At 44.4% G+C, this 15322-nt stretch overlaps 1 protein-coding gene across 2 annotated transcripts; it reads left to right on the top strand.

The window, feature by feature from the left end:
- Window positions 1–749: 749 nt before the first annotated feature.
- On the top strand, window positions 750–5906 carry LOC136525614 (cell division control protein 48 homolog E-like). Of its 2 annotated transcripts, XM_066518551.1 has the most exons (9): window positions 751–913; window positions 1113–1275; window positions 2027–2255; window positions 2515–3281; window positions 3391–3612; window positions 3687–3758; window positions 3841–4122; window positions 4204–4563; window positions 5418–5906. In XM_066518551.1, exons 1-9 carry the CDS (start codon window positions 873–875, stop codon window positions 5712–5714), a joined length of 2433 nt encoding a protein of 810 aa, XP_066374648.1. In that variant the 5' UTR covers window positions 751–872; the 3' UTR covers window positions 5715–5906. The 2 variants fall into 2 exon arrangements, with proteins under 2 accessions (XP_066374644.1, XP_066374648.1); XM_066518547.1 differs by having other exon boundaries at window positions 750–913; window positions 3841–4563.
- Window positions 5907–15322: the final 9416 nt, after the last annotated feature.

Here is a 15322-nt window from a genome sequence, read left to right as displayed (position 1 = left end):
GTGAAGGTACCTTAGCTACGTAAATGACCGTGCCTACGATATGTGCATGATGAAAATGGTATGGATATTTTTCGATCATATTCGAAACCGAATCCATTTAAAGGGGTTGAGATCTGTCCGTATCTGAGTCCGGATATCCAACATTCGATATCGTATCCATATTCGAATACTCAAATCGCATATTTATGATGTCGATATCCAATCGTATTCTATCCGACATAGTTGACACTATCCGTATTCAAATCCGAATCTGAACAGAAATATAAAAACAAATGTAATATCGGTGATATCCATCCCGATCCGTTTTCATCCGTATGCATCATACACTTATTATTCCTTTATCCTCGCGCGCGAGGACGCCCGCCCTTTACTGGTGGAGAGAATTTTTTATTCCAATTTTCATTTCCTACTCCACTGTCGTCGGATTTTTTTTTTCATATATACAAGAATGAAACGATACCAAACCAAACTTCCTTCCTGTCCTTCCGCTTCTCCAACCCCGCACGCGACGAGCATGGTCCCCACCCGCCCCCATCTGCGTCACTTCCACGTGGTCCCCACACCTCGGGACGGCCCATACACGACGGCTCCGCTTTAAGTCCTATGCACTCCTCCAGAAGGCTCCAGAACGTTCGCTGCCATGTGGGCCGTGCACCGTCCCAGGTCCCGCGAGTCAGTGACGTACCCGGTGACGCGGCCAACAGAATCCCAAACCCCCGCTGCAAGAAAGAAGCATATACCTCAGGAAGGAAAGCTAGTCCCCCTCCTCGAGTCCTCCGCATCTCGCATCCTCGCCGGTGCTGCTGCAATTAACGCCACCCCCGGCCAACCACCCGAAACCTACCTCCGCCGCCGTCGTAGCCTCCGCAAACATGGCGAGCCAAGGGGAGCCCTCGGCGTCCGCTTCCGATCCGTAAGATTTCGCTCCCTCCCCCACCGATGCGATCTGGTTGAGCCCTAGGGTTGAGGGTTCCCGGACCCGATCTGGTTTTGTTGTTGTTGTTGTTGTCAATGTTTCGGTGGTGGTTTCGTTTTGTACTGGGTTTTTGTTGTTGTCAATGTTTCGGTGGTGGATTCGTTTGGTAATGGTTTTCCGGTGATGGCTTGTGCAGGAAGGAGAAGAAGGACTACTCGACGGCGATCCTGGAGAGGAAAAAATCTCCGAACCGCCTTGTCGTCGACGAGGCCACCAACGACGATAACTCCGTCGTCGCACTGCACCCTGACACTATGGAGAGGCTGCAGCTCTTCCGCGGCGATACCGTGCTCCTCAAGGTCTGATATGGCTAATCTGAGCTTGTTGCAGCAGTTTTTGGGATGTAGAGCTGATTTAGCAGATTGTATTATCACGTGACCGATCTGTGTTTGACCGACCCAAATATGGTGTATTCGGAATGCAGATCTGTTAGAAGTACTTTGCTGAAGTGAAAATTTTTGTAATTTGTTGTATTGTTTGGGAATTTGAGTATGCTGAGGGTATTTGGGTCCCTCTGTTTTGCTGCTGTAGTGTGTAGATTTTAGAATTTTGCTGTTTTGCATTCGTACACCATTGATTCAGTTGAAGGTAATAGTAATCTAGATTTCTTTTATTGCTTCAGTAGCGAATTTTAATATACTTGGTTTGTTATGTTCAAATATTCTCCTCATTCATCTGTTCTAGATTTAAATGCAACCACTCTTTTTGCACTAATATCTCATTGGTCATCGTTAGAACAGGGAATCAACACTATTCAGTATTATTGAGATTTGTGTTCATTGTTCTGTTAGATGGAGATGATGTGCTGCATACAGAATTGTTATTTTGTGATTCCTAGCATGATAATTCGGATGTGATGCCTGTACTTGTAACTCTAGTGTACAGGGAACTGAGCAATTGGATATGTATTGGCCTATATCTTTTTTAAGTCTCTTTATTATGGCCCAGCTGCTAGTTTTTGTGTTATGGCGGGTGACAAAATTCGTTAGTGAACTTTATGGCTACTGTTTGTCCATGGATCTATTTCTCACCTTATGTTTTGTGTTATAGGGTAAGAAGAGGAAAGACACTATTTGCATTGTCCTTGCGGATGAAACCTGTGAGGAGCCAAAGGTTCGGATGAACAAGGTTGTCCGCCAGAACCTGAGGGTGAGGCTTGGTGATGTGGTTTCTGTCCACCAGTGCCAGGATGTAAAATACGGGAAGCGTGTGCACATTCTTCCAATTGATGATACAGTTGAAGGCATTACAGGGAACTTGTTTGATGCCTTCTTGAAACGTGAGTTTTGTGATCTTGTGAATTTTTTAGCTGATCATTTTTGCATTAGCAAGGCTCCATGATACTTAATTTACATGTTACTTGAACAGTATTGTTCTCTTTTCTTTTGTCAATGGTTTACTTAGTTCTGAGCAGGGAGGAGTCTGACATTTATACTCCCTATAACTAATATATACTTGTATATTGTTTTTGCCATGTCATGCTAGACCTTATCACTGTTCTGTCATTTTCTAATAACATCCCTTATGAAACTGTGCAGCATACTTCCTGGAAGCATACAGGCCCGCGAGGAAAGGAGACCTTTTCCTTGTCAGGGGTGGAATGAGAAGTGTGGAATTCAAAGTTATAGAGACTGATCCTGCTGAATATTGTATCGTTGCGCCAGATACTGAAATATTTTGTGATGGGGAGCCTATTAAGAGGGAGGATGAGGAGCGTCTTGATGAAGTTGGTTATGATGATGTTGGTGGAGTTAGAAAACAAATGGCCCAAATCAGAGAGCTTGTTGAGCTTCCACTACGCCATCCTCAGCTTTTCAAATCTATTGGTGTGAAGCCACCAAAGGGCATATTGCTGTATGGGCCACCTGGTTCTGGAAAGACTCTTATTGCTCGTGCTGTTGCAAATGAGACTGGAGCCTTTTTCTTTCTGATCAATGGCCCAGAGATTATGTCGAAGCTAGCAGGAGAGAGTGAGAGCAATCTCCGAAAGGCATTTGAAGAAGCGGAGAAGAATGCTCCATCTATCATTTTCATTGATGAAATTGATTCCATTGCACCCAAGAGAGAGAAGACCAATGGAGAAGTAGAGCGTCGTATTGTTTCACAGCTACTGACTCTTATGGATGGACTCAAATCTCGTTCCCATGTTATTGTTATGGGTGCTACAAACAGACCAAACAGCATTGATCCGGCTCTTCGAAGATTTGGAAGGTTTGACAGGGAAATTGACATTGGAGTTCCTGATGAAGTTGGCCGGCTTGAGGTTCTCCGCATTCACACTAAGAACATGAAACTAGCTGAAGATGTAAGTGACCGTAATTTATTCTTGATCCATTGCAGTTGACACTGATTATGAATATGATTTCTGTCTTCTCTTCTAGCATGTCTTGATGTCCATTCTCTGAAATTTCCAGGTTAATTTGGAACTCATTTCAAAGGATACCCATGGATACGTTGGTGCTGATCTTGCTGCCCTTTGCACTGAGGCTGCTCTTCAGTGCATTCGTGAGAAGATGGACATCATAGATCTTGAGGATGAGACAATAGATGCAGAGATATTGAACTCGATGGCTGTTACAAATGACCATTTCAAGACTGCGCTTGGAACAAGCAACCCATCTGCTCTCCGTGAAACTGTGAGTACCTGCCTATAATCATCTGTGTGAGCTGCTCTTGTTCTGGGATGCTTAATTTTTTTTTCTGGATTCAGGTTGTTGAAGTCCCAAATGTCTCTTGGGAGGATATTGGTGGGCTGGAGAATATCAAGAGGGAGCTCCAGGAGGTAATTAGATGCTAATTTACCTTCTGCTCTTTGGTATTGTTTATGTTCCACAATTTGCTAATTTCTTTCAAAATTGATGCAGACTGTTCAATATCCTGTGGAGCATCCGGAGAAGTTCGAGAAGTTTGGTATGTCTCCATCCAAAGGAGTTCTGTTCTATGGTCCTCCTGGTTGCGGTAAGACCTTGTTGGCAAAGGCAATTGCCAATGAGTGCCAGGCTAACTTCATCAGTATCAAGGGTCCTGAGTTGCTTACCATGTGGTTTGGTGAGAGTGAAGCCAACGTCCGTGAAATCTTCGACAAGGCTCGCCAATCTGCTCCTTGTGTCCTCTTCTTTGATGAGCTTGACTCGATTGCTACTCAGGTCTGTACACGTCTCACCTTGGCTCTTTATTATTTTTTGTGTCATGTTTTATGTCTTACAGATGTTAGTGCGATGTTGCAGAGAGGAAGCAGTGTGGGTGATGCTGGAGGTGCAGCTGATAGAGTGCTTAATCAGCTACTGACAGAGATGGATGGCATGAATGCCAAGAAAACTGTGTTTATTATTGGGGCTACAAACAGGCCTGACATCATTGACCCTGCTCTGCTGAGGCCAGGGCGTCTTGACCAGCTGATCTACATTCCACTGCCTGATGAGCAGTCTAGGCTCCAGATCTTCAAGGCTTGCCTTAGGAAGTCCCCTGTGGCGAAGGATGTGGACTTGAATGCTCTTGCTAAGTACACGCAAGGGTTCAGTGGAGCAGATATCACAGAAATTTGCCAGCGTGCGTGCAAATATGCAATCAGAGAGAACATTGAGAAGGTAACTTCCTCGAAACGTTAGTTGGTACTCGACAAATAACTCTTCTGAATTGCAAGCTATTGTCATTCCTAATCTTGAACTAAACAGACAGCTTGTAAAAAGGTGCCATAAGTTAGTTTAATTTCCACCCCAATCCACCCCAGCATGTGGATTGAGGTGGATACGAGTACAACCAAACAAGCCCTTGGGGTTGTCTGAAGTTACCACAAATTACTTTTTACCTGTTTGAATGTTTGGAATTACAAATAGATTTGTCTTGGCAGATACATTTTTATTTCATAAATGTTTTAAATTAATAAATATATAACAAAATCTAGCAGTCAATTCATGATTTCAATATTTCAGTAGGAAGCAGAAGCAACAGTAATCATTCAGATTGCTACATGTACTCCTTCCAGTCACAAATAAGTTATCTACCATAGCTTGTGGAGTGTAGCAGGAGCCCAGGGTCTGTCATCTTTGACAGCCCCTCTCTTTGGTAGTTAGCTTAGTCATAGTGTTTGGTCGCCTTCTGTCCTTGCCAGGCGCGAATGTTATTTGTGTGGGGTTGTGTGTGGTGTGTGTTGTAGGGCTCTAGCCCCTTTCTTTCTTCTTAATATAATGATGCGCAGCTCTCCTGCGTTTTCGAAAAAAAAAAAAACTTGGATCAGCAGACTCTAATGATCAGCTTAAAGTTTTTTTCAGGATTAGAATGCTTTTTGGTTAATTTCTTTTATCTTGTCTTGAAGTATGAACTTTTTATCATAGGTTGAACTTCTTAGTTAAGCTTGGTTTCTCTGCTGTTTAGTTGCCCTATGTTTTTTCATCTGAATAAATCTCCCTGCAACGTCTAATCTCGACAAATATGGTTTCAGGACATTGAGAGGGAAAGGCGGAGAAAGGACAACCCTGAGGCGATGGAAGAAGATGAAGTGGACGAGATTGCCGAGATCAAGGCGGCTCACTTCGAGGAGTCGATGAAGTATGCTCGGCGTAGTGTCAGTGATGCTGATATCCGCAAGTACCAGGCATTTGCCCAGACATTGCAGCAGTCCCGTGGGTTCGGCAGCGAGTTCCGCTTCTCGGAGCAGTCAGCAACAGCTGGTGCTGCTGCAGCCGATCCGTTTGCCTCTGCCGGTGCTGCGGCTGATGATGACGATCTATACAGCTAGGTGTACTGTTGGGTTGGTTCTGGGTTGTTCGATATCAGTCTCGTCAGTCGTCTGTTTAAAACTGATCATACTTTAGACACGGATGTCATGCAATGATATTTATTTTCTGTACATTTGGACGTCGCTGAGATAATGCCCTCTCGGCTTTTGATTATTTTTCATGCCAATATTCTCCATGCATTTTCTGGGCCATGACATTTTATTAATGATTGTTGTGTGTTGTATCACGAAGCTTTCTTCTTTGATGGTGACGTGAGATCTATCTGTTAGTACGTAAGCGGAGTACTAGCTAGCTGCTGGATATGAATTAATCGACGCTTATATCTCATGAATTATAGCAGCGCAAGGGAATAGTTGGTTTGCCCACTGCTATCCATTTCTGCACAAGATCATCGGGTGGGCAAGAACGGTGATTTGAAGTTTTGTACTCGGTAACAAACTGGCAGGCGCTCAACTCGTCAGGCACGAGAAGCTGCAGGTTCTGCCGCTGCCCGCCCACACGCCATTGCCGACGACCTGCAGGAGACGGGTCCATGCTAGCGCGATTAGTAGGGCAGCCTACCTCCAGGTCTCACGCAGCCTCCGCAGTGCGCCTGTCTCTCGGCCTGGAGCGTCTCCGCTGCGGCAACCACCGCACCGACTCCCACTCCCAATTCGACATCACCCGCATCAGCCGCTGCGGCTACTGCTCCCCGTCAGCACTCGGCACAACAGTCGGCCTTCCTGGGTGCTGTCGCCATGGATGTGGTCACCACGGCCGCGGATCAGCTCGCCAGCACGGTGGATTCGCTCACCGTCTCCACGGATTCCCTCTCCCGATCGTCGTCAACAGGTTGGGTTCGGCGATGACCAGACTCGACCGAGCGGAGGACTTGCCCGATACTTGCCGTTTTATTTTCCGGGCCTTGGTACTCGATTATTTTTTCACCAGTTTTGACTCAATCCGAGAGTAAATTTAGTGGCCTCAATGTCCATCCAAACAGCGTTTTTAGATATGGGTTGTAAAATTTTTAGGGCTTGTAATTTACAATTGTTTTGAGTCGAAAATTGGGCTTCCAAACAGGCTCTAATAGGTATTATATAACAATAGTTGTGTTATATTCTATATCTATATCTATACACCTAAAAAGACTCTAAAGTAATCAGGTATCCGGTGATACAAAATCATGCATATCCGTATAACACCCGATCTACCAGCCATGTCCTGCGTCAGAAGTCAAGTCAAACCGCGTCAGAAGTCCGACGAAGTCCCGCACCCGTGCCGCTGCCAGGCCTCCACGCCTTGTACCCCGCTATCCTACTGGCCACCGTGCGTATTGTGTTAAAATTCTTACCAAGCCAGGCATGTGTTTACATATAATCTCTTGTGTTAAGATTTTTTAATGGAAAAACATTGTTCGAGTGGTGCATGGATAGAACGAGCACGCTAACGCACCAGCGCAGGTATGTGACCGAGTTATTCACACTTAGTGGTATTATTTTTTACCATTGCAACGCGCGGGCACATCCACGTCCGATACGAATCGTACTAGCTTACATGTCCGCGTCCTACACAGTTACGATACAAAGACTGGATACACGTGTCCGCGTCCAATACAAAGTCCTTGGAGCTCATGTGTATGTGTCTGATTAGTGATGTTCAATTCAAAAAATTATGACCCCAATGCAATGCACGGGCATATATCTAATATAATATAAAAATTATAAGATTATATTAATAAAAAAATGTTGTCATATCTTGAGGGTCATGGCCCCTGTCGGCCCCCTTGGCTCCACCACTCCTTTCATGGTAACTTGAGCCTGTTCGGCTGGATCTGCTGGTTCGTGGATTATTACTGTTGGCTGGTTTGGTGTGAGAGAAAAATACTGTTTTTGCTGGAAGACACTGTTCATGTGAATAATGCCCGCATGCACCAGCCAGCCAGCCAGCCGCTCCAGCCGAACAGGCTCTTGCTCCGTTCTTCTTGCTATTGCATTATGTAGAGCATGCTCCTTAGATATTATATTTTCAAGTGTCATCTTCACTTCCCTCCTCATTGTAGGACGATTTTCTACAGTCATATCAGTACACATCACTGCTAGGGTAGATACCTCTTGGACTTCTCTAGTTTCTTCAAATTTTTTATTGCCACAACTTCTGGGCCTAATCTCTTTGAATACAGCCCCATTACCTCCTCGACCAACCACTCGAGCCAAATCAAAATTGGTTGTAGCCTTCTCTATCTCGTTTAAGGTGATAAGCATACTTTCACATAAATCTGTCTTCCATGACATCAAAATCTGTAGCTTCTGCAATATTATCTCATGATTTCGTTTGAAAAATTTTGTTTCATCTTCTTCACTTTCCATTGCTTGATGTTATGAATTATAAATGGAAAACCAAGTCCTAAAGGCAAAAGAATTATGCCACCATAACTCCTAGCCAGATCCTTAAACCTAAAAACAGGCAGACAAGACAATAAACACCTTGTTTAACATTGTAGGAGTACTTGCAGGGGCGCATCTAGTGGCAGGGCGCACCACCGATCCCTTGGAGCCCCCTAGCCCCCAAGATTTGTCACCATGGATGCACTACGAAAGAAGGTATGAACTCTTTAAGGAGGGCTGAACTCTCATATAGAATGCTATGATCGGTAGCCTTTGTTGGTAAATTCAGTCTGTTTCGGTCTAGGTTCAGAGTTTCAGTTAGCTAGCTTTCCTATTCTTGGCCAATAAATCAGAACCCGTTGTGGGTGCATCTTGTAACGCTAGAATCGTGCTTTGATCACGATGCAGCAAGTCACGTAGATGTCTTCTCCTTCTTTCTCGTTGAGTCATAGTAGAAGCTGGGCAAACCACTCGTTCGGTCGTGGGATGGCACGACCTTGTAGGGAGGAGTGACGTGCATGGCGCTGGGTTTCTGTGGCTACAAGCCACTTTGTTTTGTATAAATTTGATGAATAGAGTCAGAAAACACCAAGCTGTTGCGGCATCAATTTTCTTGTGTTTTGTCCACTGAGTTCGCGTGTGTTCCAGTTCATGTTCCACCGAGATCCGGTGTTGACGGTAGTTAATGTCAATCATAAACCGTCAATATACCCTGCATAAATGATTAAAATGGATCACCAACATAGGTCTAGGGGTTTAAATTAACAAATTCCACGAGTTTTGGTGAATCTGTGACTGCAGGAGGATTTAATCAGAAAACCGTCAAGGAGGACCTATTCGTCAAAGAAAATCACGGTTATCTACAACGAAACCGACTTAGGAAGATTCCAGAACACTCCAGAAGGCAAACCACCGCAATTCAGACTGAGCCACTGACATGTGGGGCCGACTGGCCCCACCGCAGGCCGACCGGCCTATGGGACCCACCTGTCAGCCCCTCCTTCGAATGTCGGTTCTTCACCGCCTTAAAGATTAAATCTACATTGTTGCTCAAGATCGGTTTGATCCGAGGATCCAGACTTGACATTGTCCTCTATATATATGCCCCTGTACCTCCTCCAGCAGAGCCATCCTGATATTCAGAAACCCTAAGCCACAATTCCTATCCTCATCATCAGGATCAGAGCCAGCAATCAAGAGAAGATTAGTCCTCCAAGATAGGATCTAGTCTTTATAATTAGAAATAGTGAGATAGAGAGTGAGGAAAGAGTTTGGAGGAAGTGCCGGCCTATTGGTGCTCTCTCTATGGCTTGTACCTAGCGGAATCAAGTTCTACTTGAGCTTGCTTCTGAGATTTCTCTGGTAATCAACTTCTGATTCAAGTAAATATCTTGTTTGTATTGTTCATCAGGTTTGCGACTCTTTTTGAGTACTTTAATCCTTGTCGCTCTTGGGTTAGAGTAGTATTCATAGTGTAAACGTGGTACTTAGACTTGGTTACTCGTGGATGTACCCTACATTTTTGGATTGGTGGTAGATCGCATGGGTGACTATAAAGCCTTGTTGAGTCCTTTGTAGACCATCTCCCGTCTGTAGGTTGAGCAGGATCTGATTATTATAGGAAAACATACTCTACCTATGTTTCTCCTTAGTAATATCCCTATTTGAATAGTAGAAGACATAACTTACCGAAGTTAGAACTAGAAAATCTTAGTGATCCTCTCTACGCTCCTATTTATCTTAAGTCTTGTTGCTACTCTGGGTTAAGTTAGACTTAGTTAAATTCACACATGTTTTATTGAGTTCGATATTCTAGAATACTTTCCGGTGAAGTGCTACATTGGTATCCGTGCGCTTACGGATTTATCTGTGTGCGTTTAAATATACCAATAAGCATTTCTGGCGTCGTTGCTGGAGAAACGGTTACTGAGTTAACTTCGAACCTAGCTTAACCTGGTATCTTTTATCTTTTTATTCTTTTATTCTTTTCTTTCCATTATGGAATTCATTCCTATCTATCAATACACTGCACCTACGAGCGTATGCCTAGAGCCACCAAAATCTTCAAAGCCTATCCTAACACCTGGCTATGAGCTGCGTCCGTGTTTAATTAACATGGTCCGAGAACAAATCCTTTTCGGGCGAAGATGATGAAAACCCTTACTTCCACCTACGTGAGTTTGAACAGACCTGCGCATGCTTGCACATTGTTGGCATGTTAGATAAAATCGTACGATGGAAGTTTTTTCCATTCTCTTTAATGGGAAGAGCTAAACATTGGTATAATCAAACCATAGGAAGTAGGCAAGAAGATTGGGAAGCTTTATACTCTAGCTTTTGCTTGAATTTCTTTCCCATCTCTAGAATAGTCAGCCTTCGTTCAGAGGTTCTATCTTTTACACAAAAAGAAAAAGAATCTCTTGGCACGTCATGGGAATGATTTAATGTTCTTGTTAATACTGGCCCTGACCTTGCCAATCAAGACCCCATTCTTCTTTAATATTTTTATATGGGTCTTAATAGGGAAACCTCATAGTCTCTTGACATAGCTTCAGGAGGTTTGTTCTTGCATGTCTCTACCAATCTGGGGAGAAGCATCCTTGATAAAGTTTTAGAGAACACCGGGAATTCGACGTGCTGTGGTTCAAGGACACGAAGTCGGTGGACGATTTTGGTGTCCGCATCATTAACCTGGTCAATCAGCTCGAGGTCCTTGATGCCGGCTACACAGAGCCAGAGATCGTGTGGAAGTTTCTACAAGCCACGCCACCAAGGTACTCACAAATCATGATGGCTAATGAAACTCTCTTAGATCTCGATAACATGTCGGTGGAGGAGCTCATTGGGAGGCTCAAGGCCACGGAGGAGCGCCATGAGCTGGGTGGTAGTGTGGGCTTTTCCATGGTGTGTCTAAACCTCATGGAGGAGGAGCTGGTGGCGCTGGTGGTGTCCTAGCTATAGCTCTTAGGTGAGGGCACATCCAGAGGTGGGCGGCCTCCATCGTCCAACCAGAGGCACAGTCATGGTGGTGGCTCATCCTAGGGCGGAGGGGGGCGGTGGTGGCTACAAGTCATCTACCAGCGACAGCGGTAAGAAGAAGAAGGTGATCACCAGCGACGAGTGCAAATACCATGGCAAGGCGAGGCATTGGGCACGTGAGTGCCACAAGAAGAAGCATGATGAGCAGGGCCATGCGGTGGATGCGAAGACAAAGGGCCCGCTGCTGATGGGGATCACATCGATCTCTATCGATCTAGCTCTCTAGCAGCCCTCGCCAGTGCAGCTTGCCTAGCCTAATGACCTGGTTCGTGTCTAGATGGGGAGTGGGAGGCATGAGCAAGCGCTGGGTCTTTGCCGACGTGGTGGCGAATCTAGTGACTTCAATGACCCTCATTGCGCTAGCGACCCCTAGTGTCACATCTGCGTCGACCGCATCAAGCAAGGAGGTGCACATCCATGAGGACAAGCTCTTCGTCAAGCTTAGGGAGAAGAGCAGCAATAGGTGCACATGGTGGATCCTCGACACGGGTGTGACGAACCATATGATCGGGGAGCAGTCTACCTTCTATGACCTCAACACGGGCGTGCATGGCATCATCAGGTTCGGAGACAGCTCTGTCATCGACATTGAAGGGCACGGAGCAATCCTGTTCAGCTGCAAGAACGGGGAGCACCAGAAGGTGGCCAGCATGTACCTCATCCCCAAGCTAACAACTAACATCATCAGCCTCAGGCAGTTGGATAAGGACTAGTATAAGATCCTGATCGAGGAGGGTGTCCTGCGCATATGGGATCAGCGGTGACATCCCCTAGCGAAGGTGTAGTGTTCGGCGAACTGGCTATACACCCTCGACCTCAACATCAGCACCCTGGTGTGTCTCGTGGTGCACGCTGACGCCGCTGCCCGGAGGTGGAACACAAGGTATGACCATCTCGGTTTCCATGGCTTGAAGCTATTGTCCAAGAAGGAGATGGTGCGTGGCCTCCCGGCGATCGATCACATGGAGCAGGTGTACGAGAGATGCCTCACTAGGAAGCAGCATTGGCAACCGTTCCCAATGGTGAGCAAGTTTCGTACGTCTCGTTCACTAGAGCTTGTGCACGTGGACCTTTGCAGTTCGATCACACTGGCGACACATCAACGGCAAGCGCCTGTTCCTGCTCGTCATGGATGACAGGAGCCGGTATATGTGGTTGGTGTAGGGTCGAGATGGCGGACTAGAGGGGGGTGAATAATCCTTTCTAAATTTAATCGCGTCGGCTAACCGAAACAAGTGCAGAATTAAAATAATCGGTCTAGCCAAGACTATACCCCTCTATCAATGTTCTCTAGCACCTTGCAAAGATCCTAATTAAGCAACAAAGGTGTCGGGCTAGCTAGAGCTCACCTAACCAATTCTAGAAGCAAGGTCACATAAACCTATGCCACTAGTACATCAAGCAACAAGGGAGCTCCTACACATGCTAGTTAGCAAAAAGCACAAAGCTCCTAAGCTCACTAGCAATGCTCAATAACAAGGCAACCGATGCCAAATTAGAGAGAGCAAATACTTAGCAACACAAACTAAGCAATGTGACTAACAAGGTTACACAAACCAAATTAGCCATGCAAGGGAGCTACTTCTACGCTACACAAGCTAGAAGGTAACTAGCAAGCTACATAAGCTAAGTAATTACAAAAGCAACTACACAAGCATAATGTATATGAAAGTAATTACAAGCTTGTGTAACGAGGATGCAAACCAACAGGAATACAAGGATAACACGATGATTTTTTCCTGAGGTTCACGTGCTTGCCAACACACTAGTCCCCGTTGAGACAAGCTCCAAGGTTGCCGCCGGTCCTCTTGCTAGTGGTGACCCGCAAGTCACACTCTCCCACGCGGAGTGATTACCACAAGCTCTAGCACTTGACCTGGCCGGACCACTTGTCGCCCTTCGCGTCTCGCTTTACTAGAGTTGCTCTTCGTGGCTCCCACGAGGCAAGCACAATGCCCCTCACAAAGCAAGCTCTTCTCCAGAGCACGGCACAAGCTTCTTGCGGGCTTTGATGGAGATCACCACCAAGCCATCTAGGAGGTGGCAACCTTCAAGAGTAACAAGCACCACCGGCTTGCAAGACGACCACCTAGTGCCACTCGATGCAACCTCGTGATGCAATCGTTCTAGAATCGCTCACTCACATAATCAGATGATCACTATCAAGCATGTGTGAGATAGAGTGCTCTAAAGCACTCTCAAGCATGGATACAAAGTCCCCCAAGGTGCTCAGCTGCCAGCCATGGCCGAGACCACCTAGGTTGTCCCTCAATTACCAAAACCACACAAGGACCTTTCAATCTCCCTTTTTGGTAATTGATGACAACTCTACAAAGATATGGAAATTAAGCTCTTTTGGATTCATGTTGCTTGCCTTACCATGTGTAAATGATTTTGGACAAGTACCACAAACATGAAATGGTAGTATTTGCTCTCCCTACATATGTGCTAGAGTGTTTGGTTGAAGCTCACACATATGCATAGATTGAAATTATGGGAGAGTAATTACGACCAGATGATGCTAAGGTGTATAGAGAAAACATTTGAAGTGTGATACCAATCAGAGTTGCACCTTTAAGTTTATCCTTAGCACCGTGGTTAGCTAGATATCACTTGGAAATCAAAGCACTAGATACCTCGTGAGATCAACATTAAAAGCAAGGTACTAGCATTACTTGAAAAGCATAATAAGTGTCTAGCTATCATCCTATGCATGCTAGTTTTCATTTCATCAATCAAATTCTACAACTAGCATACACCATACAAGCATGCATATTTAATTTAAAAGCTTATGCAATGCAAGCAAGCACATGAATATGCACATATCAAATACAACCAATCAAAGTTCATGAGCTTTCTCCCCCTACTTGTGTACTTCTCTTGTCCAAGAATTTTGATCCATCTCTTTTCTTCAATGTTGCTCCCTCTTTGTCCATGTCCATATCCATGTCCAACCTCTACTTCTTTTCTTCAATGTCTCCCAAAGCTTTCATATCTTTGTACAATCTCTCTCCCTTTGTCATCAATTTCCATAAAAGGTGTGCTTTTTATTGATGCAAATGTTTGCATTTGGGGTAGACGATTGAAGTTTGAATCTAGCATTTTTTATGGACATCACTTGATTGTTAGAATGACATCACTTTGTAGATACCACTTGAATTGCCATGATACCTCTTATAAGGTCTCTTGAGATACCACAGATAGGATCTATGATCTTAATACCAATTTGTGGGACACCTCCTCCTATGTGATTGCATGGGTCATCCATTTGATACACTTGAGCTCTTGTAGGTGAGTGATGCATTCTTTATTTGATGATCACTTAAAGTTGAGGATCACTTGTGGAACCATCGTCTTGCATGATTGATACCACATGTAGATGTGATACCATTTGAAAGAATTATCTAGTATGGAACCACTTGTTGGATTTGTCAATTTTGACCATTTCTTGAACATTTGCTATCTTCATAAGTACCACTTATAGGATATCACTTGTGAGTTGATCTAGACATTACTTGTGAATTCTTGATGAAATACTTGAGTCTAGGTACCACTTGAAACAAACAAACTAGATATCCATTTATATTGTTATCTTGTGCTTGTACTCTTATCATGAGCTTCTATGGTTGACTTGAACTAAAATGATTTGCCTAAGCTTCCAAGTCCAGTTTGAACCAATGACAAGCTTCTTCACACCTCTTGCAAGGGTTATCTTGCCAATGTTGTACTTGTCACTTGTTAGCAATCCAAATTAAATCAAGTACTTGGGTTCACTAGCTCATGAACAAATTTATATACTAATAGATCAATTAATCATTCAAGCAATAGTGGTAAGCTATGAATTTTAAAACTTTCATTTATTATGCATGATCCAATGAAGTATGAACTATATGCACTAACCGCATACTAGTAAGGGATGAAATGATCATGCACATTACAATGATACCTTTGCTATGTTGGAGTAGAGGATAGTCACATAGATTCCAATTCATTACTCCAATAGCAATGTGAAGTCCAATTATAAGCTTGGTGAAGACCAATAGATACCATTTTGAATTCCATTCTTCACTCATATGAAATGAATACCACTTATGATCAAGTGCACTTTCTTGTTGTGGTTGGCTTGCTTCATCTTTTGATCAATGCTTGCATGAGAGCATCAATGTGAGAATACCACTTGAAATATCATGATTAGCTCTATT

The sequence above is a fragment of the Miscanthus floridulus genome, chromosome 2 (genome assembly GCF_019320115.1).
Source record: "Miscanthus floridulus cultivar M001 chromosome 2, ASM1932011v1, whole genome shotgun sequence".
Lineage (NCBI taxonomy): Eukaryota > Viridiplantae > Streptophyta > Magnoliopsida > Poales > Poaceae > Miscanthus > Miscanthus floridulus.
The sequence above is the reverse complement of the archived record's forward strand: the minus strand, read 5'-3'. Positions and strand labels throughout refer to the sequence as shown.

What these genes read in the sequence shown, in the direction of transcription:
- LOC136525614 (XM_066518547.1), top strand. Translation starts at nt 873, where the DNA reads ATGGCGAGCCAAGGGGAGCCCTCGGCGTCCGCTTCCGATCC. An exon ending in TCGGCGTCCGCTTCCGATCC is followed by an intron (nt 914 to 1,112) that starts GTAAGATTTCGC and finishes TGGCTTGTGCAG; the next exon opens with GAAGGAGAAGAAGGACTACT. An exon ending in ACATGAAACTAGCTGAAGAT is followed by an intron (nt 3,282 to 3,390) that starts GTAAGTGACCGT and finishes TGAAATTTCCAG; the next exon opens with GTTAATTTGGAACTCATTTC.